Raw genomic sequence first — 27958 nt, 5'->3', positions numbered from 1 at the left:
TTTTTTTTTATCTTTTATCTTTTTCGCATAAAACTGAATTTATTAATCACTCCACGGTTTAATGATAACAATATGAATTTTTTCAAACAGAGATGGAAAATTCATCATTATTGTACTTTTTGTTAATTGCACTTTATTTTTCTTGAGATCTATAGTTTGAACAAGTTTATTAAAAGTCGACGTTTTGCTAATGTCACAAATTTATTTCACCCAACACTGACGATTAAAACAGCTGTGAGTTTGTTTTTTTTTTATAAAAACAACAGCTGTACTACAAGTCACTTCAAAAAAATCGCAATCGGCGTGTTTACAAGTGATTTTTAATTTCGGAAGCATCAATTAAAATGAGTTTTCTACGAAGCGGGGGAAAGTGGTTAATAGCTGGCATATTACCTCTACACTCCGATGAACACGACAAAGTCTCCAAAGACACCAGAACATACAAATCATTTGTACAGCGCCCGCCATCAAATGAAACTGGTTGGGAAAGAGTTAAGGAAATATTTAAAGTGGAGTAAGCCTTTCAAAATATATTTACTTTAATTATAATGAAAGAAATTTAAATTTACAGTGAGTTTGGAGCAATTTCAGCAGAGTTAAATTCAATTTATCAAGCCGGTTTCTTGGGTTTCTTAGTGGGTGCAATCTATGGCGGTATTATACAATCACGTCAGGCCTACATGAATTTCATGGAAAATAATGAAGCAACAGCTTTCAAATCTCATTTAGATGCTAAAGTAAGGTTTTGTGGGATAAGTGAAAATAACAATTAATTTTTATTTTATCTACAGAGAAAACTACAAGATCAATTTACAATGAATTTCGCTAAAGGTGGTTTTAAATGGGGTTGGCGAGTTGCCTTATTTACTACATCGTACTAGTAAGTTACAATTGAAATGTTATGGTTAAAAACTTTTTTGTAAATTTTTCTCCTCCATTCTAGTGGTATTGTAACGTTGGTGTCAGTTTACAGAGAGAAATCTTCTATTTATGAGTATTTGGCCGCCGGCACTTTATCGGGAGCTATGTACAAATTTAATATGGGCCTAAGAGGTATGACCGCTGGTGGCATTATAGGTGGTGTCTTAGGGGGCGTAGGTGGAGCCGCCTCCTTGTTAATATTAAATTTATCGGGTACTTCTATGGAAGAGGTTCGCTATTGGCAATACAAGTGGCGTGCAAATCGCGATGATGCAATTGCTGAATCTTATAAGGTGAGGCTTAACAATATTTACTTTTTTTGTAGATTTTATATAAACTAATTTGATACATTTATTAGCTGGCTGCCGAACAAGATGAACCCACACCTGAACTTCTAAAAGCTCATGATGCTAAAGTTGGTGAAAAAATTACATTAGAAAATGTTAAATAAAGAATTCATTGTTTGTAAGTTTTTTAGAATATTAAAGTAAAAAACATAAATTAATTAGTTTTAAAAAAAGTTTCAATACAATCAGACAATTACCCATGATTTAAAATATAGTACTTATATAATGCAATTACCATTGCTTATGTAAATATATTTTCGTAAATTTCAATCTATGAGTATCTCCGTTTTCATATAAGCGAAAGCTAATTTTATCGAACATTAATTATTGGAATAAAAATCGACAATTAGTTTGGGTTTGGTAAATTTCGATCAAGAAACAACGTAATTGTTTCTTTAATCTCGCCTTTTGAAACAAAAGATCTATAGTAGATTTTCAACATTTTTATAAATTTTCTCTTATTTGAAAAAAAACATAGAAATTAAAATGCACAATATTATGCTATAGTATATTTTAAAGATTTTATTATAAAGATTAAAATAAATATCCAATTTTAATTTTTAATAAAAAAAATAAAAATATGAAAAATATATAAAAACAAATTGATAAATTTTCTTATAAAAAATAATGCACACAAAATAATTAAATACAAACACAAAAATACTTCAATTTCAAGGCTAAGAAAAGCATTCTGAAATATAAATAGCAGTAAGCAGTCTAAATATGCAAAGAAATTAAATTGAAAATTTCTTTCTACTGATATTTTACAATACCATATTGAGAACATAAAATATAAAGCAAAGGTAAACAAAAGACTTGTAATTATTCAAATGCTAAATTGAATTTATGTTGATTGTTCTTGGGGTTTAGTTAATCGTTTAGCACCACGATTGGGTGGACCTTTTGGTTTGGCAAAAGCCGGTCGGTGGAGCATTTTCTTTGGATGTAATTCATCTTGAAGAAATTCTTCGGTTAGTTCAGAACCAGAGTCAATTTCAAGCTAAAAATAGATGTATAAATATGATATAGGTTTTCAATTTACTATCAGTTAATCTTTAGCTCGTTAATCTTATTCCAGATTTTATCATATATGATAATATTTTTCTCAAGTTTACCTTCTTAGCTATTTCTACACCAAACGAGTGTAACGTTTCCAAAAATGGCTGCTTACAGCTAGAATACATCATTCGTTCTCGTACGGAACAGGTGTAACCGGGCATTGAGTAAATGAAGACATAGGATTCTAAATAATCACCCTCATGTGTATGTTTAAACAAATACAAATGATAACGAGCATGATCATCGGGTACTTGTTTAGGAAGATCTGTTAACGGTACGACCGCAGCATGTGAAACATGTATCTGTTCGGCTTCTAGATCAATGCGAAATTGCAAATAGTCGTAGGATCCGCTTAATAAGTCAAGAACAGCTTGTTTTGTGGCATCAGATAGAGGACATGATATACCACCAAGAGTTTGATGGCGCGTGTCGGTATTTATTTCAGTATTTACTTCAGTTTTTCGCAATTCAGCCATCTCCTCTTCACGTGTAGTTAAGGGAGCTGGAGCGGCAAAGGCCTTTTTATGCTTTTGGTAACCCTCCAACGTGGTTTCATCCTTTGAGGTGGCATGTATCTCTTCAGTTATATGAGCAGAACCGAATTCTTGTTTGAGCGTAGCTTTAGTGGAAGCATAAACCATTTTCTGGCGTATGGAAGCGGTGTCAGGTACCCAACTTAGCAAGAGCCAGGCATAACCCAAAGATGTTTTACTATCCAAACGATATAAAATATAACACGGTACATTCTCCTCAACTAGGGGAGCAACAAGTTTATCGAAATCTTTTTCCCAGTCTTTTTTTACGTCTGCGGTGGTTGAGCAAGATAATTCCTCTATAAAAATTCAAAATTCAAGTGAAAAACTAACAAATACCTATATTATACATTATAAATCATTTAAAACTTTACCATTTTCAATAGATACTTTAATGACACGTAATTTTCCATTTTTAGCTTTTCCAAAGACTTTTAATAGTTTTTCGTTCGCTGCACACAAGAAAATTAAACGGGGGGTCTATTCAGTAGGTATACTTTATAATATTTGTTTTTGCAAGTACTTACCTTTAATACCGGTTTGATGAGACATTTTCTATTAATTTAATTCTATTAAAATTTTTCTAATTAATAATTTTGCTTATTTTTGTTAGTATTTTTTTATCTTTCGTTTTTGTGCTTTTTTGGCATAAAATTTTATTTATTACTCACTCCACGGTTTAGTGGCGACAACAACAATAAGAAAAATTAAAGAAAAATTTTGACAATCCCAAGGCGAACTCACATTAGGTGGTTCACGCAAGGTATATTAATTATAAGGTAGTGTTAACAGAACAGCTGATAGTTTTTGCTACTACAATTTCGATTTTTTTTACATGTAGTTTTAGAACGTGCTGGCACTTTAAGTTGTAGGCTATGACTGTCAAACTCCATATCAAGATATATTAATTTTAATTAATTTACCATGTGCTAAACGTGAAGACTCAAACATATACAATACTTTGCGTCCAAGTGCGACTGACAGCTACAAATCAAAAAGTTTGCCAGTGTGAACCAGGTCTACGCAACATAAAATAAGTGATTTACAATCGTTGCGCTGACGATGTATGAAAAAATAAATTTTAGTAATATAAAAAAATAATTAAACAGATTAACATTAATCACAATTAAACACAACAAAGAAAAACAAACAGAAATATTCTATAAATCGACTTTCGAATAATCGACTTTTTGTCGAAAAAAGTCGAAGTCGACTATTTTGTTGCAAAAAGTCGATAAATCGACTATCGTCCATGAAAAAGACGAAAAGTCGATAAGTCGAAAATAGTAGAAAAAAGTCAAAAATAGTCCAAAATTTAAAAAAAGTGGAAAAAAGAAAAAACTCTTAAATAGTCGGAAAAACTTAAAAAAAGTAAAAAAATAGTCGAAAATAGTAAAACGTCGAAAAGTCGGAAAGTCGTAAAATGTCGGAAAAAGTCGACTATTTATAAAATACTATAAAAAGCAAATGTCGAAAAGTAGACATTTTCGTTTCAACTACTGAACCAAAGTATAGATTACTGAACCCTATTTTGTAGTAAAAATATTTATGTTACCATATTTCACATTGACAACACAATATGGGGAAATAATTTAAATTAAATGATAAGATTATCTGGCATCCTAGCATGTGTAAATTCAATCATAACAAATTTATTATTTAACAGTCTTGTTTTATTTACAATATTATCAATAAAAGTTGTACTTTACGAAGATGAGTTTCAGACAGAGCTATAAACTAGTGACAAAGCAAGCCATTCGATGGTTTCCCGGCCATATGGGTAAAGGTTTAAAACAAATGCAACAGAAGTTGAAGTCGGTTGATTGTATTTTAGAAGTACATGATGCACGAATTCCGTTTTCCGGTCGAAATCCAGAATTTCAACAAACAATAGCAGGCGGCGTGAAGCCTCATATATTGGTTCTAAACAAGAAGGATTTAATATCACCCAAAGATCAAAAGTATATAAGCAGAGCACTTAGGGAACAAGAGCGTTTGGAACATGTAATATTCACAAACTGCAAAGATCAGCAATGTAATGGCATGCGTAAATTGATGCCTTTAGCTAATGAATTAATCTCAAATTCCGGACGATATAATAGAGAAGGTGAGAAAGATTATTGTGTGATGGTAATTGGGGTTCCAAACGTCGGCAAGAGTTCTTTACTTAATGTTCTGCGAAATCGCCATCTGAAGAAAAAAGCTGTAGCCCAAGTGGGTGGCATAGCCGGAATCACACGCTCAGTTATGGAAAAAATCAAAATAAGTGAAGATCCTTTAATGTACATGATTGATACACCAGGAATTTTGGAACCTCGCATCAGCAGTGATGAAATGGGTATGAAATTGGCGCTGGTTGGTTGTTTGCCAGATCATTTGGTGGGAGAAGACCTAATTGCTGATTATTTACTATATTGGCTAAATCGACATGAACGCTATGAATATGTTCCATTAATGGGTTTAGAAAAACCCACAGACAATATATCAGAAGTTCTGGTAGCTTGTGCCAATAAAATGGGTGTTCAAAGGAAAGTTAAAAGAAGTGATGGACAAATATTAGTTATGCCCGATATTTTGAACTCTGCCAGACATTTTATTAAGCTTTTTAGAACGAAGGCATTGGGTGCCTGCAATTTAGATAAGGAAATATATTAAATTAAAGAAATTCATGCCACACATTTTGTTTATTTTTTATCATAAGATTAAGAAATTAAAAGAAAAAAATTTTCATTATACACCAGGTTGTATCATAGGTACGTCGATGGCAATGTTACCAACTCCTGGTACTGGTATGGAATATGAAACTGCATTGCTGTCAACGCTATTTCCACTTTCGTTCAAATCCTGTTGCATGGTGATATCTACCGTATCTGCAGCCGCATCCGTTATAGCAGGACCGCTAGATAATCCCATACTTCCGTCGGCATTTAAGATTCTTAATTCGTCAGGCACACCTAGTAGACGGTCATTTATATTTCGTTGATAAATAGAGCGTTTTTCATAGAAATCGATTATAAATTCAGGGTTCTTTTGTTTTAACTCTGAACCGGCTACTAGATCGAATTCATCACAAAACTGCCATTTCACCAAATAGAAAATGTCACCTTTTGTGTCAGTGGCTCCCACAATTTGTTCTATGGGTAAGCCCCGTTCATAGCCACGGGGTTTTTGTATCTCCTCTACCTTGGGTTTCTTTTCACCACGTTTCTTAGATTTAGCTCTTGATTCTTCAAATTTCTGCATTAGTTTTGGACAGTCACAATTCTCTTCCGGCTCCCAAGTATTGTCTGAGTTGGGATAACCGCGCCATTTTATAAAATATTCAACTTTACCCTCCGGCGTTATTCTTTTATCAACAATTTTTTCCACAACGAAGCCAGTTTCTTTTGGTGTGCTCTTCACCATTTTTTTATAATCGGATTTAAAAATTTTGGAAAATTTTCTCAACAAATGCTGTACAAAAAATTATTTTGTGTACAAGCAAACAGGGACCTGCGCCGACAATTATTAACGGCGGCGGCGACCAATACTAAATATGTCGGCGGTGGCTTCAAATCGACTGTAAGCCGGCTAAGTTTTCAACTATGTTTAGTTTTTAAATTTTCAACGATTTTAAATAAAAACGGAATCCGAGAGATCTGAAGGTGGGATTTTGGAAGCAAATATATTATTTATAACAACAAAACAGATCAAGCTCAAAAGTTGTGTGAGAAATTATGCAGGGATGAATAAAAAATTCTTAAAAATTAAAAACAAATCCTTTCGCCAAGTTTTACGAGGATCTGCCGATATTTAACCTTATCCTCCATATAAAACATCTTGCAGAAAATCAGTTTCTAAAAAATTTTGCATTAAGAAAATGATCAATAATTAATTAAGATTTTAATTTAATATATGAAAAATTTGAATAATCTATAGTTTCCCAGATATACAAAATTTTGCATTTAATTCATATGGGAAGTGCCAAGCCCCCCATTGAAAATCCGCCCGTAATTCTCTAAATGTTCTTCAGTAAAATTTGAAGATTCTAGCTTTAATAGTTTCTCAGATATACGAATTTTTCTATTTAATTCATATGGGAGCTCCAAGCCCCCCAGATGAAAGTCCGCCCTTTTTTCTCCAAAATGTTCAGATGAATATTAAAGTTGTTCGTGCAAAATTTGAAGAATTTAGTTCTATTAGTTTCCCAGATAAACGAATTTTTGTATTTAATTCATATGGGAGGTTCCGCTCCCCTCATTGGTAGTACCCCAATTTATTACCCAAAATGTTTACATGGATGTTAAAGTTCTTCCAGAAGAACATCATTCAAAGGGATCACAAAGAGATTGAAAAATATTCCAAAAGTTTCACTTTGAAAACATTATTAGAGTGTATGAAAACTCGCAAATCTAAAGGCAGACTATTCCTATTTTAGCGGTAATTTCTTTATGATTAAAATAAGTAAGAAGTAAGAGTTATATTCGGCAAATCATATGTCGTAAAAAATCAAATTTCGGAAGTGGTCATATACATATATATGGACTTTGATCATTAGATTAATAAGAACGTCATCGTGATTTTCGGATTAGGGACTTAAATGTGGAATTGGGTCAATTATGGACAAAGTTCTCTATAATTTAAAGTATTTTTTTTAATTCCATCCTAATGATAACTTTTGGAATGATGTGTTAGCTATTAATTTTGAAAGCCATTTATGTGCGTTTAAGTCATTTTCTGAAGAAGATTTCAGATACATATTTACATGTTTACATTACATATTTTCGTTCCAACAAAAATTGTTTTATTATGGTATTATTAAGTAAGTAGAAAACGTTAAAATGAATTATTGAAGGGGGCAGGGTCAATTATGGCCTATAGGGATTTCGATTGAGATAAATTTTCGTTCAATTAGGATACTGCGTGTTTAATTTTATGTTTATATATTCAATATTTTAGAAAATTCAAAAAGTACAAGTTAAAAAGAACGAAAAATTACCAGAAATACTCCAGTTTAAATTTTCATTCACTCAAGTCCCTGATTGCTTAGTTTTATGTTTTTAGGTTCATTAAAATAGAAAATTCATACAGTACCAGTTGAAGAACGAAAAAGTACCAAAAAGTCCCGTTTTATATGTTTTCACTTACTCCATGCCCTACAGGTTTAATTTCATGTCTATAGGTTCAATATTATAGAAAATTCAAAAAATACCTTTTGAAGAACGAAAAAGTACCGAAAAGTCCCCTTTTATATGTTATCACTTAATCCGGGCTGTACATACCTAATTTCATGTTTCTAGGTTCAATATTATAAAAAATTCAAAAAGTACCAGTCGAAGAACAAAAAAGTACCAAAAAGTCCCCATTTATATGTTATCACTTAATCCGGGCTGTACATTCTTAATTTCATGTTTCTAGGTTCAATATTATAAAAAATTCAAAAAGTACCAGTCGAAGAACGAAAAAGTACTAAAAAGTCCCTTTTTATAGATTATAATTTACTCCGGGCCCTACATATTTATTTTTATGTTTCTAGGTTTAATTTTATGGAAAACTCAAAAAGTACCAGTCGAAGTACGATAAAGTTCCGCTTTTATAGATTTTCATTTACTCCAGGCTCTAAGTGCTTAATTTCATGTTTCGAGGTTCAAATTTTGTAGCAAGCTCAAAAAGTACCAGCCAAAGAACAAAAAGTACCAAAAAGTGCCATTTTATAGATTCTCATTTACTCCGGGCTCTACGTGCATAATTTCATGTTTCTATGTTGAATTTAATAGAAAACTCAAAAAATACCTTTTGAAGAACGAAAAAGTACCAAAAAGTCCCCTTTTATAGGACCTCACTTAATCCGGGCTCTACATGCTTAATTTCACGTTTCTAGGTTCATTATTATACAAAAACTTGAAATGTTCTCACTTAATCGGGGCTCTACATGCTTTCATGTTTCTAGGTTTAATATTATAGAAAATTCAAAAAGTTCCTTTTGAAGAACAAAAAAGTACCAAAAAGTCCACTTTTATAGATTCTCAAGTGCTTAATTACATGTTTCTAAGTCAAAAAAGTACCAGTCGAAGTACGATAAAGTACCAATTTATAATGATTCCCATAATATTTTAGGTCTTGCGATGGCCGTTCGTAAGCTGGACCAAATTTAAAAATGGTATTTTTGAATTATTTTTTTTTAAAAATTAGTTTTATTTAGAAACAATATATTCAATATGGGGTATCGTTTGAAAGGGGTTTCAAAGCCGCGTCCAATGATGTATTAATCATAAATAACGGTCTGCTCATAATTGTCATATTTCAAAAAAAAAATTAAAATTGTTAGGTTTTTCATTAATATAAAGACTTTTTTGTAACCGGCCCAGCTCACGAACTGCCATCGATAGACTTAAAATATTTTGGGAACCATCATAAAACAAAACAAAGATTGTTTGAAGCTCGATAAAATTTTGAATAGAACATGAAAAATTGTGTCCCCCATAGTATATTTTCTTGAAAACTGTCCAGCTCACGAACGGACAACACTTAACCCAAAATATTTTGGGTAACATCATATTACATAACAGCGAATATTTTGAGAGGGGTAACTCAAGCACCGTTTTTTGTGAGTCGGTCTAATATATATACATATAAATTCAACAAATAAATTTCAACTTTATTTCGAATGATTTTTACAAAAAATTGAAACAATATTTTCCGCTGAATTTTCCAATAACGACATCTGTAAATATACATAAATAAGGAAAATATCAATTAGTAAATTTTGGATTTTATTTTGTTAAATTAATTGTTTACGTTTGTAATTAAACTACCTTTAAAAGTTCCACATCAAAAGGTTGCTTAAAATGTTTCCATTCTTTTGCAAATATATTATCGCTCTTAATAACACTATCTTCTGTTCCTCTAAAGCAATTACATTCAATTTTTGAATGTAGATAACAACAATCATTGTCCATCATGTTTGATATATTAACCAATTCTTCTAAGCGTTCAAATAGGTTCTCCTCTTTACTTTCTTGATATTTATCTATGAGTATTAATTCTTCAACTGAAAATGCAGTTACCAAATAGTATACAATAGTGTCTTGGGCATTATTCACCGTGTTGAAAATGTTCTCATGTTTTAAAACATCCTCAAAAACAATAATTGTTTTACAGCAACTGGAAATCTCAAAACTATTAATATCTTCTATCGAATTTACTAGTAAAACTTGGCTTATCGTCTTTTCCGCTGAACAAAATTCATTTATAAGTTCTTCATTGGTGGTGGCATCTTTAGAACTATTTGTTTGTAAGCGAAAACATTGAATATTCATAAAATTACATAAACCTTGCAGCATATTTAGAACATTTGCATTTTCCGCAATAATAATACAATTTCGAGGCTTCATCTTAATTAGGTCTGATAAAAAATACTGAACAAATTCCAATTTACCCGAATCAAAAGGACCCATTTCAGACCAGTCAGGTAGAGTGGGTTGTAGATGACGCATTAATTCATTTGTGGTAGAATTATTGTTGATAAATGAAGGATGATTACAAATGTGTTTTAAAATATTAACTATATCAAGAGATTTGATATTTTCCAAAGTTAATTTTGGTTTTACTGATGAATAGTACTCGATTGCTTTCATGAAAAGAAATTGTTGCAATTCTGAAGCACTTATAAAACATAGGAATTCTTTACACGAATCATTTTTTTGATAAGAAAGTATTGAAGATTCCCTGTTGTATTTGGAGACGCTCGGCTTTTGATAATCATTCCTTTCCCAGTCCGATTTATCATTTTCTTTCCATTCTACACTTGAAGGTACTTCCGGGGGCCTTAATGTTAAAATGGGTTTAAATTTAAAACCTCCTTTGGGTTTCTTTGCTTCTTCAGCCAAATCTTCTGGAGATATCCATTCTTCCTCTCCCCAGTTGCGATTACGAACCTGTCTATTACGGAGTTCCTGCAATTCATCTTCTTCCTTGATTTCATTTTGTATTTCAATTTCTTTACCTCCTATTACCATCTGAAAGTCAGGAGCAATATCATTTTTGTTAAATTTTGTTGAACAACCCATATATTTGCCAGTTTCATCTTTTAAAATAGCTTTAACTGTAAAATTATTGACCTCCAGCGTTCCATCCCCCTTCCAAGTTTTATGTTTTTTATTAGATATATCACGCCATACTATATTGAAAATTCGTTTGTTTTCATAATTGTTCGTTTTAATTTCACCATTATGATTTCGAGAACCCCAATTATATTGTTCATCCTCGGGATCTGAACTATGACCAGCGTCTTTAGAATCATTACCGTTATCTTTAGAACTACACCAGCGTTTTGCTTTATTTAACACCGATGGTGCCTTAGAACGTCTCATATTTTAATTTCATTTATTATTGAATTAATTTCAAAAAGCCGCAATTTTGTTTGCAATACCAAAAACAAAAACTTTTTACAGTACTTTTCAAGGTGAATTCACATAAGGTGGTGTTCAGATAAGGTGAAATGAATGAAAATATCTATTTACACGAAACACTTCAGTAAAGACCACAACAAACATATGTTTCTGTGGTCCTTTCCAATGATTGACAATGTTACTGAGAGTAACAGCAACAGAGAGTATACGCACCAAGGCGTATAGACTATAACAAGGCGAATTCAGATAAGGTGGTGGCAGTTCCGCAACAACAACATTTTACATGTATTTTGTTTGTTTCAAACGAAAAATTCTATTCCGGCAGATTAATTTGCAAAATTTAAGTGAGTGCCTAAAAACTTAATTTTTTGTGAAAAATAAACATATAAAAGTACATATTCACGAAAAAATATATATAACGAATGAATGAATCTTTGTTGCGAATGGATAATTCTACTCCGGCGGAGTAATTTTCAATAATGTAGCAGACGCCGGCCGGGTAAATACCTCATGGGTTTTATTATATAAAGCGTTCCGGAAGAAACTTTTTTTAGTTAATCACTTTATCTACATAGTGTATATATAAAACAATATTGTTTAATTTGTTAACATTTAATAGATTTCAAAATTAAGCCATATGTAAAAGTTAGCTGCCGTTGTTCGGCTAAATTCTTCATATATAAAGTGTTCCGGAAGAGTTTTTTTAGTTAATCACGTTGTCTACACAATGTTAATATAAAATATAAAACAATATTGTTTAATATATTAACATTTAATAGAAAAAAATATTTTTCCTAAATAACATATTTGTATACATACCAATTATGCCATTATTTAAATAAAATTATATTTGTTTACGAGATGCTTGGTATTTTTGATTTTTTACATAAATAATTCAAAATATTAACGAAGTTTTTCTCCGTTTAACGGAAATTTTTAAATATAAAAATGTAAACAATAACAAACTTTGACAGCTACGTAAACCAGGCGAATTAAGAGAAAAACTATCAGCTGATTGAATAACACCACCTTATCTGAATTCGCCTTGAAACAAACATTATTTTATTTAGGGTATATTTTCCTCACTAATTTTTAATGATTTTATGTTTATTTTTTATAAAATATTTCACAAAAAATTTTCATTAAATGAATTCGCCGTACTTACAATTTTTGACATCATTCCGTATCAGAAGCAAAAACAAAATTCATGGAAAAGTGCTACCACCTTATGTGAATTCTCCTTGAAGTTGTCGAAACCAGCTGTCTTAACAATAGGTGTGTTTGCGTCACTAAAAAAAATTATATTTGTTACAAATAAACGGATATTTACAGATAACAAATCAAATAATACAATTAAAAATTTATATGTATATTATTTTATACCAAATTGTTTTAAAGATTTGCAATGTTTATTATGATTTTTCACAACAAATAAATTCAGTAAAAATGTAATTTATAATAAAAAATTAAACTAATTACAAATAATTTCTTAATGCTCACCATGGTTTTTCATATACAGTAATTAATGAATGTTTTATGGGTATAATATACACATGTACTACATTTTACATATTGTGTGGACTCCCTATAAGAACAGTGACAGTCATTTGACCGGTCAATTGACTGTCACTACTGAGAATATACCCATCATTGCGTAGAACAAAGCTCCCATCACTTTCTTAAGGGCAATATGTAAAAAGTGATGGAAACATTTGTGTACATGTGATGTTGCATCACCCTCGCACTTATGAATTATATCGACTTTAAAACATATATTTGAGCTGCTCACTCTTTTGTTGTTTACTAATCATGGATGATATAAATATTAGTCATGATTGACTAATCATGCTTGATGGATATATCCATCACAGTTAACAAATAAAAAAATGATGCATTAATCGGTCATTGTTGACTAATCACACTTGATGAATATATCCGTCAAATCTGACGGCTATACCAATTTATAATAAAACACAATTTATTGATATTTTAATATATATATATTGTTAATTTTATTAATATAGTAATCATATACATAAATTACCAGTCTTTTCACCATTTTACATATCTCGCAGAATCTTAAGTCCTCTGATGCTCCTATTAATTTGTGGAAATAAGTTGTCTGTAAAGAAATACATAAGTATTCATAAATATCGAAATACAAAAATCATAAGTACATATTTATGTTACCATTGATTGATTAAACTCCGAATTGTTTATCTTCTGATCCACTTCCTGAACTTTTTTCAAATTTAGTTTATAATAATTCTCTTTATTTTTAATAATTTAAAGACTTTGTAATTGTTTATTTTTTCGCTTCTTGATCTTTGGCTTTCGCAGAAACAATTAATTTGTAACGACGAAAAATACAACTCTGTAACACAGTGACAGTCATTTGATCGGTCATTTGGCTGTCATTGTTGATCAAAATATAAATTTTAATACATTTTAATCAAAATGTAGTTGTTTCATTCTTTCATATGCAAATTCAACCCTATACCACACATTGGGTCCAGTAACGGTCATTTTACCGGTCATTTGACTGTCATTGTTGATGGAATCATCCATTAAATTTTTTTTTTGACAATTCTATAAAAAAAATGTTGCGTGTGTGTTAGTAAAATCATTTTGTATGTGTTAGTTTCGGTCATTCATTTCTTATAGGGCTGTGTTTTTAAAACTTAAACTTATTTTGTTGAGTGTATCAGTAAAATATGCTTTTTTGTTGTCATTCGTTCGACTGTCACATTTTGCTGATAAAAGTTTTTTTTGCAAAAATCAAACAGCCGCTGTGTTAAAATAAAAACTTAGAATTCATCTAATTTTATTTATTTTATACAAGTCCACCATGTCTTTTCATTGGTGTGATAACTTACATACGGCTGTTTTTAGTCCTCGGGACTATCAAGTCGAACTTTTAGCAGCCGCTTTTGAACGAAACACGATGATATGTTTGGGTCATAAGTCTTCTAAAGAATTTATCGCTCTTAAGTTATTGCAAGAACTATGCCGTGTTAAGTGCACCCAAGAAACAAAAATAAGTATTTATCTAAGTGTTAACAATGCACCTGCCATGTTCACCATGCTGCAACATTTAACTGATCTGAAAGTCTATCGGGAAACTTCTGCGGCATCAAGTATTGAACTGGATTATCATGTTTATATCCTACATCCTCAAACTTGTTTGGATTTGTTGCAAAAGAATAAAATGAAAATGGAAAATATAAATCTATTAGTATTGGAAGACTGCCATCAAGATGTTGTTCAATCAGATATTATAGAAATTTTTAAGAATTTTTACAAACCCAAAGAATTGAAGTACATGCCAAAGGTATTGGGTTTAGCCGGACCATTACATAGTGCTGGTTGTGCTTTAGCAGAACTTTCAGCAATGCTTAATACCTTGGAAAGTACAGTGCAATGTAAAACAGAAACTGCAAGTGATATAGTTACAGTATTAAGGTAAGTGTGAATCAAGTTTCAAAAATCGTTCAATAAAGAACCACTAGGTTTTATCCAACACATTCTGCAAGCAAAATCTTATTTTTTAAGCGTCTAAAAATTGAACTTGCTTTCTTGTTTTATTATTCCCATAATATTTGCGCCGTCCTATTAACAATAGAACCTTTATATGATTATATTGAAATTTCTTAAATATACCAACCTTTTAAATATGCAATTTAAAATTGATAATTTTTTTTAATTTTCTTATCATTTCTCAGATATTGTGCCAAACCTTTTGAATTCATTGTCCAATGTGCTCCTTACAAACAAAGTGAATTGTGCTTATTACTCCAAGACATTCTATTGACTCGTAAGGCATTTCTCAAGGACCATCGTTACGATCCCTTTGAAATTTATAGCACTGATGAATTTCTAGAAGAACTTAAAGACATTCCAGATCCTAAAAAAGAACCACTAGAGTTTTTAGATATAATGCTACAAGTTTTATTAGAAATGGGTCCATGGTCCGCCGACAGAGTGGCTTTTAATATGTATCAACGCATAGAGAAGCAAAAAATAAAAACTCCACACGAACGCCATTATATCCTATTGTGTTTAGTAAATACAGCCCTTTTAGAAGTGCACGCAATATGTGAGCAAAATTTTCGAAAATTTAAGAATAATCATAAAGAGTGCGTTGAGAATTATTCCAGTCCAAAAGTATTAAGACTATTGGAAGTTTTACGACTATTTAAGCCGGATGAAAATACAAGTAAAAATGATACAATGAAACGCATAAGTTTAGAATTGGATACAATGGATTTTCAAAAACTTACTCGCATTCTAGAAACCAAGTGTCATTCGGTTGAACAGGCCGTTGAGAAGCAACAGTTAGAGTCTCGATCTATTGTTGAAAATCTCGATTCAATTGTTAAACCTGAATTTCACACAAAAATTATAAATGAAAAATTAAATTCTTGTACAGAAGTTGAAAGTAAAACTGCAAGCAATAATAATAAGACTGATGATTCAACAATTTTAAATAACGCCCAACCGGCTGCAAATCGTCGCCATTCCTCTGGTCATAATCATAATCGGCCCAAAAGACGCCCATTTCGACGCCATCATCGTGATCAACACGATGCAGCGGACACGTTGTGTTCTATAATATTTTGTAATTCAAACTACTCAGCCCGTGTACTATTTGAACTGCTGGCCGAAATGAGTAGACACGATCCCGATTTGAAGTTTATTAAATGTCAATTTACCACAGACCGAGTAGCCGACCCAATAACGGAGCCAAAAGAAGCTGAAGCGGAGCATCGTCGACAAGAAGAAGTTCTAAAGCGCTTTCGGATGCATGATTGTAACGTTTTAATTGGTACATCTGTTCTAGAAGAGGGAATAGATGTCCCTAAATGTAATTTGGTAGTTAGATGGGATCCTCCCACTACATATCGTAGTTATGTTCAATGTAAGGGAAGGGCTAGAGCGGTACCGGCATATCATGTAGTATTAGTTGCATCTGACTGGAAAGACTTGATAAATTTAGCGACCACAAATGAACAAATCAATGATAGTAGCCATCGTTTAGTATGTAGTCTAGAAGAGGATGAAGACAACTCCATAACAGATTCAGAAAATTCGGAAAAAGGAGATGAAGAAGACGACGGTAAAGAAGAAGAAAACAAACAAATTAATGGTATATGTACGAAACAAAAGTTTATATATGGTTCCAGCAAAGGTACAATTAAAATATTAAATCCCGAAGTGATAACTAACAAACATCCCTCAAAGCCTTCTATAACTAACAGTGATTTAATTTTGAAAGAAATCAAAGAAGAAACTCTTGCTTTAGAAGATATATCAAAAAACGATCAGGTTAATAATGACATCGAGATTGATCATGAGAACAGCTCCAACAAAACAGTATTGAATGAAGGCGATAATAACACTTTGAATGATTCCATTAGTTTAAATCAAAGCTTTAATTCCAATAAATCTGTGATACAAGCATACGATATTCATAAAGATATTAATGTAGAAGAAATTAATGAAAGTAGTAGTAGCGGTGATAGTAACATGAACGAATCTCTATGCGATAAGAATAATCCTGATTCTAGCAACGAAACTTCTAGCTCACAAGGAATAAATGACCATTATAAAGTTTTTAATATTGATGATGCTCTGAAAGACTTGGAAATAAAGGGGAAACCTATCCACCATGAAGCATCAAAAGCTATACCAAAAGTTAAGGAAAAGAAAAAATTTTTCTGTATGCTCCACGAATTAAATGATGGAGACAATAGTCAATATATTGCCGAAATGAAGCAGTTTGAAAATATGGACAATACAACGAATACAATTGTGCAGCAAATGGCAGAGTATAGGGAAATTGAAAAGGTAAATAGAAAAAGTATAAAAAATACAGATTTTAACCATCAAAATTGGATTAATTATTCTTTAAGATGCTTCTACAAAAATGCGCCAACGTTGAACCTCCTGAAAGTGAACACACGCAAGCTGACATTTTTAACAATTGCATTAAACCATATAAACCTTTGGCTCGTCTACTGACGGGAGCTTCGGTCGATTTAAGTAATTCCATAGCATTGGTGAATAAATACTGCGCTAAATTGCCAAGTGATACCTTTACTAAGCTGACGCCACTGTGGCGTTGTGCCCACACCAAACGTAATAACGTAACAATGTACCAGTACACCATACGATTGCCAATTAATTCACCTTTAAAGTATGACATTGTTGGTTTACCAATGCCTACCCATATATTGGCGCGAAGAATCGCTGCGTTACAGGCCTGCATAGCGTTGCATAAATCTGGAGAATTAGATGACAACTTACAGCCAATAGGTAAGGAAGGGTTCCGAGCGATTGAGTTAGATTGGGAAAATTTTGAATTAGAAGAACAGGATGAAAAAATTGTAATGGAAAATTCTGAGCCGAGACCGGGTACTACAAAAAGAAGACAATACTATTATAAAAGGGTAAGTTTTTCTTTTCATAAACAAAAAAAATAAGAGTTTAGGTATTATTTCGTAATAATTCAAGATTGCCTCAGAGTTTTGCGATTGTCGACCTATTGCTGGTGTACCATGTTACTTGTATTTATTGGATCTAACTTTACAATGTCCTATACCGGAGGAACAAAATACCAGAGGCCGCAAAATATACCCGCCAGAAGATGCCCTGCAAGGTTTCGGCATTTTAACTTTAAAGAAAATACCAAAAGTTAGTTCATTTCCCATATTTACACGTTCGGGCGAAGTTAAGGTTTCTTTGGTTTTACATCCTAAACGTGTGATATTAACGGAGAAGCAAATTTCTTGCATAAACACATTTATCAACTACACATTTACAAAAGTATTGCGTTTGAAAAAGTTTTTAATGCTTTTCGATCCAGAGTCGACCGAAAACTGTGTATTCATAGTGCCCACGGTCAAAACAACAAATGATGACAAGACTATAGATTGGCAATTTTTACAGCTTATAGAACAGAATGCCAATATGATGCCTACCCCAGTGCCCGAAGAAGAACGTCATGCTAAAGAATTCTCTGCCGATAAATTCAACGATGCTGTTGTAATGCCCTGGTATCGCAATCAAGACCAACCTCACTATTTCTATGTGGCCGAAATATGTCAACAATTGTCTCCCTTAAGCATGTTTCCCAGCAAGAAATATCGCACATTTATGCATTATTATTATCTAAAATACGGGTTGAAAATACATCCAAAACAACCATTGTTAGATGTAGACCACACCAGTGCTAGATTGAATTTCCTAACACCACGTTATGTCAATCGTAAGGGTGTTGCTTTGCCAACAAGTTCTGAAGCAACTAAACGAGCTAAGCGTGAAAATTTGGAGTTGAAGCAAATTCTTGTACCAGAGCTGTGTACTGTGCATCCATTTCCAGCATCACTGTGGCGTACTGCAGTTTGCCTACCGTGCATTCTTTATAGAATAAATGGTCTGCTTTTGGCTGATGATATACGCAAGAAAGTTGTAAAAGATATGGGTTTAGGAAAAATTGAATTGGATGAAGATAAAGAGTGGCCTATGTTGGATTTTGGATGGAGCTTAAGTGATGTTTTGAAAAAAACAAAGGCCAACAAACTTAAAAATACTGATGATGATAATGACAATGATGAAGAACTATCAAAAGGAGAAAATTCTGAACAAAAAGATAAAGGTAAAACTGCTTTACCACATGATGCCGAAAATATCGAGGATTTATTAAAATCGGACAAACAGGATAAGGCATCAATGGATGAAAAATGCAATGCAGACGAAGAAGGCGCAGATTTTGTCGAAATAGGAACATGGTCAAATGAAATGGCTAACAATTTGGATTATCGATGTTACACCTCCGATACGGATGATGAGGACTATGATGATGTTTTGGATGATTTAATTCCAGTGTCCTATAAAATTAGTAAGTAAACATAACTATCATAATACATACATCTAAAAAATTTGGTAGACATGTATCCCAGCAGAAACTTACATTAAAAATTAAGGGTTCAAAATGCTAAAATTTACTTACACAATAGCATTTTATGTCATTATTTTAACACGGGGATGACATTGGAGGCAAGTACTTACCACGCTCGCTTACAAATAGGGAGTTAGGTAACTACTTACTACGATCGCCTGCAAATAGGGAGTTAAGTAAGTAGTTTTGTTTCTGGGGAAAAAATTGTATACGAGGATACGTCCACTGCTCCTATTATTAGTTTTCACAAAAGTGTATTTTTTTCGTTTGTGTTAAAAACAAAGTTCGAAAACAATAATCAAGGCTGAAAAGTAAGTACATACATAATATATTATTTGTAAGGTATTACTAGACTCATTCTAAGTAATGCAGACAGTATGTATTAGTCATTGAAAAAACATCATTACCATGTTTTTGTTGTGATGTTATGTTATATGATCAATAAAACTTTCCTTGGATTAGTCTAATAATCTATTTTCGTATTTTTTGGGGATAAATCTCATATTTCTCATTTCTAAAATTTTTAGGTGAGAAGGCAGCTAGGGCCACATCTCCTACCTTTACCGACATACAGTTGGATGAAAAAGAAGATTTGCCTCAAAAAAAACCTAAAGCAAAGAAACAAGAACCTGTATTTGCGTACTATGATTCTGATATATCATATGCCGAATCAAGTTTCGACAGTGATGTTGAAATGATAGACGACACAGAGTCCACCGATGAAGATGACATAATTATAACCTCAAAGAATGAAGCTGAAACAATAGAAACCGAACAGGATATAGAAAAATTAAATAAACAACTTTCGATCATACAAGCGACAAAGGCCAATGATCGAGATTATCAGGAAACCAAAAATCTTCAAGTTGGTTATAATTTTAAGGACATTAAACATGAAATTTCGGAAAACTTAAAACAATCTATTGAACAATTTAAAAAATCAACGCAGCAATTAATTTACGACATTCGAAATTCGGGTATGTTAGTCGAGTATGATCGCAACATAAAACTGCCAGCAAAAACTAAAGAGTCCAGCAAAGATAAAAGCACATTGGAATTGTGTTTGGATACTTATAAGCAATTTATACCTTACGCAAGCGATGACGAATTAATGATGCTGCTAGGAAATGGTCAAGCAACTAATCAAGCCCTACCTCTTGATGCGTTGCTCTCATTTAATTTGAAGTGGTTAAGCCAACACCACGAAGAGTTGTATACAATTGATGGATGTGGAGATTTATTTGATAATTTCAATGACTCTGGAGAACTTATTTTATCAGAGACAGGAAAGAAACTAATACGCATTGACTTCGAAAGCCAGGGGAAAGAATATAGAAAAGAAAATGAATTGAAAGATTTCTCAAATGAATATAGCAAAAATTTAAAACATTTTCCTGTAGAGAATTTTAGTTTTGATTATCAACCTGATTTGTCGACACATCCAGGACCTAGCCCCAGTATTATACTACAAGCCCTGACCATGTCAAATGCAAATGATGGTATAAATTTGGAAAGACTGGAAACCATAGGTGACTCCTTCCTAAAATATGCCATTACCACGTATTTGTATATTACGTATGAAAATGTGCACGAGGGAAAATTAAGTCATTTGCGTTCAAAACAAGTTGCCAACTTAAATCTGTATCGCTTGGGCAGACGAAAACTTTTGGGTGAATATATGATTGCTACCAAATTTGAGCCAAGCGACAATTGGCTGCCACCTTGTTATTATGTACCCAAAGAATTAGAAAAGGCATTAATAGAAGCCAAAATACCTCCACACTATTGGAGTTTAGTTGATTTAGTCAACATTAAAAAGCTTACCAATGCTGAAATTTGTGAATTGGTTCGAAAAAAGGCGGATGAATGGGGTTGTAATTTTTCGGTATGAGGCCGCAAACTTCAATTTGAAAAACAGTTTACTGTAAAATCAATTTTATTTTTTAGGACCAGGATGATATAGGGGAAGGAAACGGTGGCAATACAACAGCGAATCACGATTGGGATGATCCTAATTTCGTCCCTTTAGAGTTTTCTTGTTTTATACCTTATAATCTAGTATCGCAACATAGTATACCAGGTAGCTAACAACATCTTAAAAATAGAGAATATAGCACCCTTATTTGTTTATATTTACAGATAAATCTGTGGCCGATTGCGTTGAAGCTCTAATAGGCGCATATCTTATTGAATGTGGTCTAAGAGGAGCTCTACTTTTTATGGCTTGGTTAGGCATTCGTGTTATACCATACGAACGTGTGCCGTATGATTCAGAAAAAGTAAGACAGCCTGGTACCACTTTACCCGATAACGATGGAATGATAACCGTTTATGGTTCATGGACTCCTCCAAAATCTCCACTGTTACACTATACACCAAATGCTGAAAAAGCGCTGGACGCTTTACTAGAGGGATATGATGAATTTGAAAAAAATTTAGGTTATAAATTTCGAGACAGGTCATATTTATTACAAGCCATGACCCATGCTTCTTATACACCAAATAGATTGACGGACTGTTATCAACGTCTTGAATTTTTGGGGGATGCTGTACTGGATTATTTGATAACGCGTCATTTATATGAAGATCCTAGACAGCATTCTCCGGGAGCCTTGACCGATTTACGTTCAGCATTAGTTAATAATACTATATTTGCGTCATTAGCAGTTAGACATGGCTTTCACAAATATTTCAGACATTTATCTCCTGGTCTCAATGAAGTTATTGACCGTTTTGTGCGTATACAAACTGAAAATGGTCATAGTATAAGTGAAGAGGTGAGATCGCATAATATTTGCAACATTTCGTTCTACTTACTCTAACATATTTAAAATATAATTTAAGTACTATTTGCTGTCCGAAGAAGAATGTGATGATGCAGAAGATGTTGAGGTACCAAAGGCGTTAGGCGATGTCTTTGAATCTGTAGCAGGGGCCATATTCTTAGATTCGAATATGTCCCTAGATGCTGTCTGGCTAGTTTACTACAATATGATGCGTCCTGAGATAGAACAATTTAGCAATTCTGTGCCAAAATCGCCCATACGAGAGTTACTAGAATTAGAGCCTGAAACTGCAAAATTCGGGTAAGTATGAGTTGGTATACTATATTGAATTTGAGTTGTCATTTTGTTGCTTTTTCTATTTCAGTAAACCTGAAAAGCTAGCTGATGGACGTCGTGTTCGCGTTACTGTTGAAGTTTTTTGCAAGGGTACTTATAGAGGAATTGGTAGGAACTATCGAATAGCTAAATGCACTGCTGCAAAATGTGCTTTACGTCAATTAAAGAAAAAAGGTTTAATTGAAAAACGTGTATAAGCGAATCCATAAGTCCCAATTTTCGTTTTCAATATTACCCTTTTTTCTATTTAAGTCTTAATGTCGTTTAATAGATAGTTTGTAATTATAAATATACATGTCATTATGTGTTAACGCCGCAAATAATTTTCAAATAATACCATCATTATGTTTTAGTGATATTTTTTTAAATTCTTTTAACAAATACCCTTTGTTTTATTTATTTCATGGTTTTATACGACTTTAGAATATTAAAAAAATTAACGTTAAATGCTAGTTTAAAGTAATCAGAGGGAATCGAATATGTGTTGTGTTTTTAGCCCTTAGCGGCTTTGGCTTTACTTTTAACTTTTTTAACACGCTTTAAACCATCCATATTACTTTTCATGAATTGTGCATACATGGTCATCATTTTGGGAACATCCTCATGTTTAACCACCGTCGAAAGCTTGATAAAATAAATAGAATAATGATATAGAGTAATTTAATAAAATCATAATTTGTAAACGGAGCTAAAAGATGTAAATACCTTTTTCGATTTTGATTGAGCCCTTACCAGACACATGTATTCTTCGGGCTCGGGTAAGGCAGGTTTTCCTTCGCGGGGCTTTGGTTTATCATGGCCATTATCTAATGAAAAATAATTAAACATAAACAAGTTTTCAAATACGATGCAATCGGTCAGTAAGCTGAATGGGACAAAATCTCAAATATGTTTTAAAAATCCGATAGAAGGCGTTATATGGTCACTTACACCTAAACCGCTGAACCAATTATTTGAAAATTTTAAGATTATGTAGGTATGTATTTATGTAGATGTTCATGTGGAGAGGTAAAACTAATTTTACTGCTGTCAAGGCATTTCTACTTGCATCTAGATATTTTGTGTAGAAATTATGAAACGATGTCGAACAAATTTAGTAGGCTACATACAGTTTGGATGCGATTCAGAGAATAAGACCATATTTAGAAACTTCAGTACATATGCATAAAGTCATCCAACATAGTGGTGTAGGATATAACAAAGTATTCATAGAAACTTTCCCTATTGGGTCTTTTGCGTAGCATTGCAGGTACTTACATCTTTTAAATGTGACAGTGAATGAGGAATCTATTTTCGCTGAATTAGCAAGCTTCTGCAAACGTATTATAAACTGAAATTGAAAAATATTTATTAAATCACTTTATTTTATTTAGAAAAACAATAAAATTACCGATGAATTGTCAAGCAAAACCATTTTTATGCGTTGGCAGGTTCCGTTCACAAGAAAAAGAAAACACCAAATGTCAAAATGACAACAGTAAACTACAGAAGAAAATTGTTCGAAAAATAAAGTAATGTTTGATTTGACTACTATGTTATACAGCACTGGGAACAAATGTTGGTTGTTGTAGTTAGTGATGGTCGATTTTTTATGGTGTGTAATGAATCTTGCTTTCGCTTATGCGAATTGTTCTATATTTTTGTTTTAGTTGTATATTATGAAGTAAAGTATGTTGTAACCACTCGATTTTTCAACAAAATAAATTATATTTTTTTAAAATTCCCACTTTTTTATTCAAGTTCAACAACATAAAATTGTCGTCAGTAGTTGTGGTACCAATTGTAAATAAAGTGTTTGTGTATGATTTGAGTTAAATGATATGGACAAAGTATTTACTACTATTTTAGACAACCGTGGCATTTGCCATGACAAACAAAATTTTTAGCCGATTGTGTTAGCATTGCAAAAAGAAAAAACAGCAGAAGAAAAGTAAAATAAATTCTAATTTTTCAATAATAATTGTTTTAAATACACAAAGAAAAAATGGTAAATATATATAAATGATTTAAAGATGAGGAATATTTATAGCAACTTAAAAATATCTTCAAGGGTCAAAATCAATCGGCTCAAGGGGGATCTGGAGATAAAAAAGATGACAAAGACAAAAAGAAGAAGTACGAGCCTCCAATTCCAACTCGTGTGGGCAAAAAGAAGAAGCGTGCAAAGGGTCCTGATGCAGCTATGAAATTGCCCCAAGTCACTCCTCATACTCGATGCCGTTTGAAGCTATTAAAATTGGAACGCATCAAGGATTATTTGATGATGGAGGAGGAGTTCATACGCAACCAAGAACGTCTCAAGCCCCAGGATGAGAAAAATGAGGAAGAACGTTCCAAGGTCGACGATTTGAGAGGCACACCCATGTCGGTTGGTAATTTGGAAGAAATTATCGATGATAATCATGCCATAGTATCGACCAGTGTGGGTTCAGAACATTATGTTAGCATATTGTCATTTGTTGATAAAGATCAACTCGAGCCTGGTTGCTCGGTGTTATTGAATCACAAAGTTCATGCTGTAGTCGGTGTACTCAGTGATGACACAGATCCCATGGTGACCGTAATGAAGTTAGAAAAGGCTCCGCAGGAAACTTATGCTGATATTGGTGGTTTGGATACACAGATTCAAGAAATTAAGGAATCGGTAGAGCTACCTCTAACACATCCAGAGTATTATGAAGAAATGGGTATAAAGCCTCCAAAGGGTGTTATTTTATATGGACCGCCCGGAACTGGCAAAACTCTTTTGGCCAAGGCAGTCGCTAATCAGACGTCTGCTACGTTTTTGCGCGTCGTAGGCTCTGAATTAATTCAAAAATATTTAGGTGATGGTCCAAAATTGGTCAGGGAACTTTTCCGTGTTGCCGAAGAACATGCTCCTTCCATTGTATTCATTGATGAAATCGATGCTGTAGGTACAAAACGTTATGATTCCAATTCGGGTGGTGAGAGAGAAATTCAAAGAACTATGTTGGAATTGTTGAATCAATTGGACGGTTTTGATTCCAGAGGCGATGTCAAGGTAAGAGAAATTATTCTGTTAATAAACAAAAGTACAAATTGCTTTTCTTGATTAGGTTATTATGGCCACAAACCGTATCGAAACTTTGGATCCTGCTCTTATTCGTCCCGGTCGTATTGATCGTAAGATAGAATTTCCCCTGCCCGATGAAAAAACCAAACGTCGCATTTTCAATATTCATACATCACGTATGACCTTGGCCGAAGATGTTAATCTCAGCGAATTAATCATGGCCAAGGATGATTTATCTGGTGCCGACATCAAAGCTATATGCACTGAAGCTGGTTTAATGGCTCTGCGTGAACGACGCATGAAAGTTACTAACGAGGACTTTAAAAAATCTAAGGAAAGTGTTTTGTACCGTAAAAAAGAGGGCACTCCCGAAGGTCTTTATTTATAAATCATTATTATATAATATTACATTTATAATTTAATAAAACGAAAACAAAAAGATCTTAAATTAGAACTTTTTACATAAAATCTGTATGCGACTGTACTTTCAATAAATCTGTTGCCTTGGGCAATTTTTGTGTGAATTTTTCCATTATTTTCTCGACATGTTCATGTTGCATTTGTGATACAAAATCTAAGCTATCATCAAGATGATTAAGATATTTAAAATGTAGTTGGGATTTTGATTCTTTTATTTGAAGATTCTCGTATGTCTCCATTTCTTGAAGTAAATCTTTATCTTTAATCTTAACGGTGTTAAGGTTTTTAAAAAAATACCGAAATTTTTCCAAATCGAAACTTGTCCGCAAGCCATCTTTATAGCCTTGGTCAAATCCATTTTGAAAGACACTTTCACGACCATCGTTTACACCGTCGGCATAACCAATCTGAAAAATATATTTTATTTAAAAATTCTTACAAATTACAATATTTTCGGAGTTTCTTTTTGCAGAAGAAAAAATCCCAGATAAATAGAAAACAATTCCCAATAAATTGTCGTTTTAATAAATTCCAACTTAATTAATCTGGCAACTGTATTAGTTTAATTTTCCATCTGACCGTGTTTTGCAGAGTACGTGCTGAATTTGTTTATATTTACCTTGGTTGCTTTGTTTTTTATTTGTTCAAAATTATTTTTGTTAACTTCGTGAAAATCAGTGGAACCAGCTTCATCACTCATTGCTAACATTTTTGAGAAATTTTATTTAATTTGTTTCTAAAATAAGGTTTTATTTATTAATATGCCGAAATGTGCTTGTTCTTGTTATTCTTTATCGTCATTTGTTTTCTTTATTCATTTTGACATTTTGTTAAAAACATGTTCTATTTTAGGTCGGTTTTACAGAATTAATAACAACATAAGGTAAAAGGAAGGTAATTGGAGAAACGAATTTGAAATGAAAATCTTTATTTAATGCATTTATAATATCTAGATTAGTTTAAACAAAAACACAATGTCATCAGATGATATTTCACATCAGCTATTGGCTTTAATACAAGGAATTCCAGCTGGAGCAAATAATGATGATTTAGAAAAAGGTTTACCCGATATTCCACCTGCAGTCCGAGTGGAAGGACTCAATAAACTATTAAAACAGGGATCAATTGAAATACTAAAAAAGGGCGATAAATTATTCTATCGCTCAAAAGACCCAAAAAAGAGTGTATTGCCTAAAGATGCCGATAATGAAGAGAAAATTGTTTATGGTATTATCGAAGAGGGCGGCAATAAGGGAATATGGATACGAGATATTCGCATTCAATCCAACTTAAACATGACGCAATTGAATAAAATATTAAAAAATTTGGAAACGAAAAAGCTTATTAAAGCTGTAAAATCAGTGAATGTAAGATTTCTTTTAAAAATATTCATTTAAAATTATTTTCAAAGCATTTATTTGTAATCTTATTTTTAGGCCAGCAAAAAGAAGGTATACATGTTGTATAACCTCGAACCAGATCGTTCAGTTACCGGTGGTGCTTGGTATCAAGATCAAGATTTTGAAGCGGAATTTGTTGATGTATTAAATCAACAATGTTTGCGTTTCCTACAAATGAAACGTGATAATGCTTTAAAAAAAGGAGAAGGGCCTTTGGCATTTAAACAATTGTCTTGTTGCACAGTTAAAGAGGTACACAAGTTTATATCAGATTTGGGTATAAGTAAGGTGAGATTTCAGGCAGGAAAATGTATGCTTTTTATTAAAAATTGATTTTGTCTTATAGGTAAATTTAGATGAAGATGATTTGGAAACCATATTGAAAACAGTAGTATATGATGGTAATGCCGAGCGTATTCTCATGTCAGATAGTGTGTATGTTTATAGAGCCATTAATTCACCCTTACCTCCTCCGGGTCTAGTGCAAATGCCATGTGGCATTTGTCCGGTAATTAAGAATTGTTCTAAATGTGGTGATGTTACACCTACAAAATGTCAATATATGAAAGAATGGTTGGATTAAATACTAATCATAAACTAGTCTTTAAAAAAATGAGGTCTTAATAAAAACTTTAAAAAGTATATATAAAACCATGATGCAACCATATGTATTATGTATATTAATTTTACTAAGAGCGAATCAATAATCTTGCAGCTTTTTAATTTTTACTCACATAAATAAACAAAAAATTAAGGATTTTATTAATAATAA

General features: G+C 32.5%; 10 protein-coding genes across 13 annotated transcripts; 5 read left to right on the top strand and 5 right to left on the bottom strand.

Annotated features, from left to right (window-relative positions):
- Positions 1-225: 225 nt before the first annotated feature.
- Positions 226-1741, top strand: LOC119608326 (RPII140-upstream gene protein). The gene is made up of 5 exons (XM_037962699.1): positions 226-514; positions 572-737; positions 792-880; positions 944-1214; positions 1280-1741. Exons 1-5 carry the CDS (start codon positions 345-347, stop codon positions 1370-1372), a joined length of 789 nt encoding a protein of 262 aa, XP_037818627.1. The 5' UTR covers positions 226-344; the 3' UTR covers positions 1373-1741.
- A 137-nt stretch (positions 1742-1878) lies between these two features.
- Positions 1879-3628, bottom strand: LOC119608325 (twinfilin). Its single transcript, XM_037962698.1, has 4 exons — positions 3388-3628; positions 3235-3312; positions 2384-3159; positions 1879-2268 (listed from the first exon to the last, which is right to left on the bottom strand). Exons 1-4 carry the CDS (start codon positions 3410-3412, stop codon positions 2113-2115), a joined length of 1035 nt encoding a protein of 344 aa, XP_037818626.1. The 5' UTR covers positions 3413-3628; the 3' UTR covers positions 1879-2112.
- An 848-nt stretch (positions 3629-4476) lies between these two features.
- On the top strand, positions 4477-5538 carry LOC119608336 (mitochondrial GTPase 1). The gene has a single exon (XM_037962714.1). The coding sequence runs from the start codon at positions 4574-4576 to the stop codon at positions 5513-5515; it is 942 nt and encodes a 313-aa protein (XP_037818642.1). The 5' UTR covers positions 4477-4573; the 3' UTR covers positions 5516-5538.
- On the bottom strand, positions 5517-6372 carry LOC119608337 (chromobox protein homolog 3). The gene has a single exon (XM_037962715.1). The coding sequence runs from the start codon at positions 6263-6265 to the stop codon at positions 5591-5593; it is 675 nt and encodes a 224-aa protein (XP_037818643.1). The 5' UTR covers positions 6266-6372; the 3' UTR covers positions 5517-5590.
- Positions 6373-9476: 3104 nt separating this feature from the next.
- Positions 9477-11390, bottom strand: LOC119608338. The gene is made up of 2 exons (XM_037962716.1): positions 9655-11390; positions 9477-9563 (listed from the first exon to the last, which is right to left on the bottom strand). Exons 1-2 carry the CDS (start codon positions 11209-11211, stop codon positions 9498-9500), a joined length of 1623 nt encoding a protein of 540 aa, XP_037818644.1. The 5' UTR covers positions 11212-11390; the 3' UTR covers positions 9477-9497.
- Positions 11391-13890: 2500 nt separating this feature from the next.
- LOC119608329 (endoribonuclease Dcr-1) lies at positions 13891-22684 on the top strand. The gene is made up of 9 exons (XM_037962704.1): positions 13891-14712; positions 14973-17097; positions 17163-17699; positions 17764-19150; positions 19738-21095; positions 21158-21290; positions 21350-21987; positions 22055-22296; positions 22361-22684. Exons 1-9 carry the CDS (start codon positions 14099-14101, stop codon positions 22527-22529), a joined length of 7203 nt encoding a protein of 2400 aa, XP_037818632.1. The 5' UTR covers positions 13891-14098; the 3' UTR covers positions 22530-22684.
- LOC119608334 (signal recognition particle 14 kDa protein) lies at positions 22675-23800 on the bottom strand. Its single transcript, XM_037962712.1, has 4 exons — positions 23723-23800; positions 23590-23662; positions 23038-23138; positions 22675-22956 (listed from the first exon to the last, which is right to left on the bottom strand). The coding sequence occupies exons 1-4, from the start codon at positions 23744-23746 to the stop codon at positions 22825-22827; spliced, it is 330 nt and encodes a 109-aa protein (XP_037818640.1). The 5' UTR covers positions 23747-23800; the 3' UTR covers positions 22675-22824.
- Positions 23801-24063: 263 nt separating this feature from the next.
- LOC119608330 (26S proteasome regulatory subunit 4) lies at positions 24064-25878 on the top strand. Its single transcript, XM_037962705.1, has 3 exons — positions 24064-24319; positions 24383-25354; positions 25410-25878. The coding sequence occupies exons 1-3, from the start codon at positions 24317-24319 to the stop codon at positions 25752-25754; spliced, it is 1320 nt and encodes a 439-aa protein (XP_037818633.1). The 5' UTR covers positions 24064-24316; the 3' UTR covers positions 25755-25878.
- LOC119608333 (protein YAE1) lies at positions 25706-26633 on the bottom strand. The gene is made up of 2 exons (XM_037962710.1): positions 26406-26633; positions 25706-26193 (listed from the first exon to the last, which is right to left on the bottom strand). The coding sequence occupies exons 1-2, from the start codon at positions 26493-26495 to the stop codon at positions 25825-25827; spliced, it is 459 nt and encodes a 152-aa protein (XP_037818638.1). The 5' UTR covers positions 26496-26633; the 3' UTR covers positions 25706-25824.
- On the top strand, positions 26343-27910 carry LOC119608331 (probable DNA-directed RNA polymerase III subunit RPC6). 4 transcript variants are annotated; one of them, XM_037962706.1, is made up of 5 exons: positions 26343-26378; positions 26639-26680; positions 26740-27153; positions 27223-27474; positions 27533-27906. In XM_037962706.1, exons 3-5 carry the CDS (start codon positions 26761-26763, stop codon positions 27767-27769), a joined length of 882 nt encoding a protein of 293 aa, XP_037818634.1. In that variant the 5' UTR covers positions 26343-26378; positions 26639-26680; positions 26740-26760; the 3' UTR covers positions 27770-27906. The 4 variants fall into 4 exon arrangements, with proteins under 4 accessions (XP_037818634.1, XP_037818637.1, XP_037818635.1 ...); XM_037962709.1 differs by having other exon boundaries at positions 26360-26378; positions 26745-27153; positions 27533-27909; XM_037962707.1 differs by having other exon boundaries at positions 26369-26532; positions 27533-27907.
- The last annotated feature ends 48 nt before the right edge of the window (positions 27911-27958 follow it).

This window comes from Lucilia sericata, unplaced genomic scaffold, assembly GCF_015586225.1.
Source record: "Lucilia sericata isolate MDLA Ls3-8-SP2 unplaced genomic scaffold, ASM1558622v1 Contig000822F_arrow, whole genome shotgun sequence".
Lineage (NCBI taxonomy): Eukaryota > Metazoa > Arthropoda > Insecta > Diptera > Calliphoridae > Lucilia > Lucilia sericata.
Note: the sequence above shows the minus strand (reverse complement) of the source record. Positions and strands in the feature narration are given on the sequence as shown.